The sequence below is a fragment of the Saccoglossus kowalevskii genome, chromosome 2 (genome assembly GCF_978046115.1).
Source record: "Saccoglossus kowalevskii chromosome 2, keSacKowa6.1, whole genome shotgun sequence".
In the NCBI taxonomy this organism is placed as follows: domain Eukaryota; kingdom Metazoa; phylum Hemichordata; class Enteropneusta; family Harrimaniidae; genus Saccoglossus; species Saccoglossus kowalevskii.
In genome coordinates, this window is record NC_140642.1 from 789281 (window position 1) to 795056 (window position 5776).

Consider the following 5776-nt stretch of genomic DNA (forward strand, 5'->3'; position numbering starts at 1 on the left):
TGTGTAAGAGTCAATAAGTAAATAAATTTATGTATGCGACTTTCAAAAAACACCGGCCTACCCCCGTACTTTCTGTCTAGTCCTTTACATATGGCAGCTTTCTGATAATATATAGTGTATAGACATGGTTAGTAATTTATAAAGAACGTCCCAATTGCAAACATGAGTTTTCTCGTCACCCTAATATAAAAGCCTTGATCCTGATCACTGATCGTCACCCTAATATAAAAGCCTTGATCCTGATCACTGATCGTCACCCTAATATAAAAGCCTTGATCCTGATCACTGATTAGGCCTGCTGGGTGGTAATTTGGGAAGGAAATATGTGTGCTCACAAATACAATATGACTAATTTTGTTTTTATTATTCAAATTCCTGACTCCATCTTTTCAGAAATCCTGTATCCGCCCTGGAAGTAACACAGGCGCAAGAACATGTCGCTAATCATTTATAAATTTTCTAGTTATTACGAGAGAGAACCCACCATGCTCCCCCAGTAATCCCTTGGTGCATCCTCTGCTCATCGATGCCATTTCATTGCATGCCACCGACAGTATATGGACCGCTATGCTTCACAATCACTTCCACCCCTGTCCTCTCCTTGCATCGTCAATCTTTAATGTGCAGTTTACGATGCTCAAATAATATCACTTGCTTTGTGGGGAAAAAAACATAACATCTATCATCGGAGACTCGAGTCGACCGCCGGCTGCATGTGAGGTGAAAAACCAATTTTGCGATGTAAACCGACTTACCCGTTTCCTTGTCTGCCAGTTCTAATGTTTCTAAATATTATTTCGTCCCATAGTGAATATATTGTAGTATAATGCCCAATGAAATATGTATAATCCTGTATTGTATATTTTCTAAACCGTCCAGGCGGCCACGCGCATCTGAAGGACGTTCTGAAATGCTCGTGGACGCCGCGCTGGCGCAGCGGGAACATTCCTCATCCTAGGGCCGATACAGCGCGTCTTGTGACGACACAACGTATCTCACCAATCTCCTTCCCATAGGTATTTGCGCTTTACGCAATATTTTTTTTTTTATTTTTTTTATTAGACGCATAAAATCCTTAGGAAAGGATAAAAAGGGTCTTACAGAAAGAAATTAAAAAAAACTACAATCTAAAAAAGAAAACAAAAAAGAAAAACTTTTCTAAAAAAATAAAACAAATACAAAACAATAAAGACAATTTGCAGCCAATGGTGAATACAGAATATAGAATGAACACAAAATGTAGCCTAATACACTGATAGTTGTTGCTGTTTTGTTCCATAGCTGTTTTTTAGGAAGACAGCTAAGGCTGGTGTTAGAGTATGGTTTGCCATAATCAAAATGAATTTATTCTGACTATTTTCTTTAACAAAATTTGGAACTTTATTTTGTGCAGTCAGGAATAATTTGTCCCTATGGTGACTGTAAGCTGGACATTTCATTACAAAATGTTGCTCATCCTCAATTATATTTTGGCTGCACATATCACATGTTCTTTTATCCAGCGGCACATTATTATGTCTGCCTTTCTCAATTTTAAGGTCATGGTTGCTTGTCCTGAATTTTGCAATTAACCTTCTAAGACCATGGTTCTGCATATTAATTAGGTAATTTTCAATTTTTAAATCTTGTTTGAAAAGTCTGTATGTTCTTAGTTTGTTTTTAGCCAAGGTTTGTTTTCTATTATCATTATGCATGTCTAAGATCCATTGGTTCGCAAATGATTTGTTTATTTTTTTATGAATAAAGTCTAAATTTTTCTTAATTATTTTTTCACTTGAGTTTACAATGGTGACAACATCTATATCTTGCATGAGGGTTTCTACACTTGTAAACCATTTACTTTTTACATTCTTATTTACTAAGTAGGCTTCTCTTAGTAATGTGTTATCAGAGTTTGTTACCCGGTTGAAATATTTAAGTCGTTGTTTCTTGGTAAAACAGTCAATGGGGTACCTTCCTAGCTCACCATAAACAGCCATTTTTGATGTGAATTTTGAGAGACCAAGAATGAACCGACCAAATGAAAGATGGACATCCTCAATTGCAGACTTGGTTGTGCATTCATCACCCCAAACATCACTACCATATACAATAATGGGTCTTATCAGTTTGTCAAATAAAGATAGTTGGAGGGGTATGTTTAGTGAGTTGTCATAACCGAGTTTGCATTTCAAAGCAAAGAGAGCTTTCATCCCTTTATTTTTTAAATTATTGATACCCTCTTTATGTTTGCCATTAGCACTTATAGTTATACCCAGGTAGTTAATTTGCTTAACAATGGCAATTTCTTTTTCAGCGAAGAAGAATATATTATTGCTCAGGGCTCTGTTTGATTTATTGAATACAATAACCTTTGTTTTCTCTGTATTAACAGCCAGGCGCCATTTTGATGTATATATTTTTAAGTCGTTTAAACAGTTTTGTAGCCCCCTAGCAGATTTAGATAAAATGACAACATCATCTGCATATAGGAGACAACTTACTTTTAAATTATCAAGAACGGGGGAGTCACAGTTTTCAGAGTTGAAACAGTCAGGTAGATCATTTAAGAAAATGTTAAAAAGAGTAGGGCTAAGATTGCACCCTTGTCTGACTCCAACTGTTGATTTAAAGCTCTCAGTTAAACCCTCTTTTGTTTTAATTCTGTATCTGTTGTTTTCATACATGTTTTTTATTATATCAAACATTTTACCTGATATGCCATTTTTATGGAGTTTGAAATAGAGACCATTATGCCACACACTGTCAAACGCCTTTCTAAAATCTATGAAGCAAGCATAGATTTTGTTAGACTTTGAGGTTTTGATATCTTTTGAATGGCTATTATTATAGAGATATTTTTGTACAATTGTTTTTTAATATAAAGAGATTGTCTGTGGTCCTGCAGTTTTTCCTAAAACCGAATTGATGCTTTGAAATAATATTTTGTTTGTCCAAGTATGCTATTAGCCTAGGGTTCAGGATACAGTTTTCCTAAGTAGCTAGATACTGCAATTCCTCTGTAGTTATTAAGAATTGTCTTGGACCCTGACTTGTGAATAAGAACGACTAAGCTCGTGTTCCAACTGGCTGGAAAAATGCCTGAATTATATATATGACTAAACAATTTTTGAGGTTTTGATATCTTTTGAATGGCTATTATTATAGAGATATTTTTGTACAATTGTTTTTAATATAAAGAGATTGTCTGTGGTCCTGCAGTTTTTCCTAAAACCGAATTGATGCTTTGAAATAATATTTTGTTTGTCCAAGTATGCTATTAGCCTAGGGTTCAGGATACAGTTTTCCTAAGTAGCGAGATACTGCAATTCCTCTGTAGTTATTAGGAATTGTCTTGGACCCTGATTTGTGAATAGGAACGACTAAGCTGGTGTTCCAACTGGCTGGAAAAATGCCTGAATTATATATATGACTAAACAATTTTTGAAGCCCTTCAAGAATGTAGAATTCTCCGAATTTAAACATTTCATTACAGAGCTCGTCCTCCCCTGATGTTTTATTTAGTTTAAGTTGATTAATTGCTTTTTTTTGATTTCAGGTATAGTGATTTGGGCATTTAAATAATTTTTGCTGTTTGTTTTGTTCTCAACAGTCCAATCAGTTTGACTAATTTCATTTAAATTGTTTTTATTAGGGCAATTTGTTTCTAAATCAGTTGATAGGCTGTTATTGTTTAAAAGCTTTTTAAAGTAAGACAGCCATTCATTGGGCTCAATTGAATTGTTATTGTTATCTAAACAATCTGAGTTTAAGTCTCGTAACAGCTTCCAAAATGTTGATGGTTCACCTTCCGAATCACTTAGCTTTGACAACAGGTGCGTGAGAATGATTGTTTTTTAGTGCGTTCTCACGTGAAAAAGAAAAATGCGTGAGATCCCTTATAGGGTTTTGCGTCCCAATCTCACGTGCGTGGGAATGATTGTTTTTAAGTGCGTTCTCACGTGAAAAACGAAAATGCGTTAGATCCCGATCTCACGTGCGTGAGATTGATTGTTATTTAGTGCGTTCTCACGTGAAAAGAAAAATGCGTGAGATCCCTTATAGGGTTTTGCGTCCCAATCTCACGTGCGTGAGAATGATTGTTTTTTTAGTGGGTTCTCACGCATTTTTCTTTTCACGTGAGAACGCACTTAAAAGCAATCATTCTCACGCACGTGATTTTGGGTTCTAACGCAATGTTTCTTTTTCACATGAGAACGCACTAAAAACAATCATTCTCACGCACGTGAGATTGGGACGCAAAACCCTATAAGGGATCTCATGCATTTTCGATTTTAACGTGAGAACGCACTAAAAAACAATCAATCTCACGCACGTGAGATTGGGACGCAATGTGTATGTGGCGAGGTACGGTAGCCCAGAACAGCAATAATTGTGCAAGAAAATACAGTGTCCCAGAAGTATAATCATAATTCACAGAAAGTTGCATTCCAGCAATTTTGAAGTAATTCTTGATACAGTTGAAAGTATTAATGCATTATGGAGCACCTTAGAGCACCAGACACGCTTGATGTCAATGCAAAAAATCTATCTTTAGTTTGGAAAAGATGGAAAGCAGAATTACTGCTGTATGTGGATTTAGCAATGGCAGGTAAACAGGAAAGCCAGAAATGCAAGCTTTCCCTATACCTTATTGGCAGAGAAGGTAGAGAGATTTATGAAACCATGCAACTTACTGGAGATGAAAAGGACCGAAAGCTGGATGAAATAATAAAAGCTTTTGACAGCTACTGCAACATTAAGACAAATGAAACTGTGGAACGCTACAAGTTCTTCACTCGTAACCAGGAGCCAAATGAACCACTGGAAAAATATGTCACAGATCTGAAAATCCTAGCTGCAACATGCAATTTTCTGACTCTACAAGAATCACTAATTAGAGACAGAATAGTTTGTGGGATAAATGACTCCAGACTCAGAGAAAGACTGCTGAGGGAATCTGACCTGGACCTCACTAAATGCATACAGACATGCAAAGCTGCAGAAATATCCAAAGAGCAGATTAAAACATTAGAGGCCCCAGCAATGGTTATGGCAGTGAAACAGCAGCAACATAGATTTAAGAAACCGCAGTGGAAACAAGCACAAGACACAGTTACTTGCAAATACTGTGGAACAAAACACAAGAGGAGCAAAGAGAAATGCCCAGCATATGGCAAGAAATGTCTCTACTGCAAGAAGATGAATCATTTCGCTAAATGTTGTTTGAAAAGAAACCAAAGCCAGAAAAAGGTTCACTGTTTGGCAGAAGATATGGAAGACAACAGTGACGATGACAATTATGAAGAAATTCAGTCAATAACATTAGCTGAAAGTGAAGAGGTGAACAAGGTAACAGAAAGCCCTTAGGCGAAACAAGTGTTTGCTACAATGAATATAGACAAACACCCTGTGAAGTTTCAACTAGATTTGGGAGCAACATGCAACATTATTCCTAAATCATGCTCAAGCAAGATCAATGAATATGAAATCACGGATTCTGGAAAGTTACTGATCATGTACAACAAAGCAACATTGAAGCCATTGGGACATACCAAAGTGAAAATGGTAAACCCGAGAAATGGAAAAAAGTATTTAGCACCATTTGTAGTTATGGATGATGAGCAAAGTACCCCACTGCTCGGAAGCAGAGCAATACAGCAGATGAGTTTAGTAAAGATCAACTATGACCAGATACACGCAGTAAATGACAAAAGTGAAGAAAAGACAAGTCAGACGCAAGCAGTGGTGAATAATCAGGGTGTACAGCCAATTACACCAGCACAACTTCTAAATG

At 36.5% G+C, this 5776-nt stretch overlaps 1 protein-coding gene across 1 annotated transcript; it reads left to right on the top strand.

The window, feature by feature from the left end:
• Window positions 1-4479: 4479 nt before the first annotated feature.
• On the top strand, window positions 4480-5349 carry LOC144353175 (uncharacterized). The gene has a single exon (XM_078009787.2). It carries the CDS (start codon window positions 4480-4482, stop codon window positions 5347-5349), a length of 870 nt encoding a protein of 289 aa, XP_077865913.2.
• The last annotated feature ends 427 nt before the right edge of the window (window positions 5350-5776 follow it).

What these genes read in the sequence shown, in the direction of transcription:
- LOC144353175 (XM_078009787.2), top strand. Translation starts at nt 4,480, where the DNA reads ATGGAGCACCTTAGAGCACCAGACACGCTTGATGTCAATGCAAAAAAT.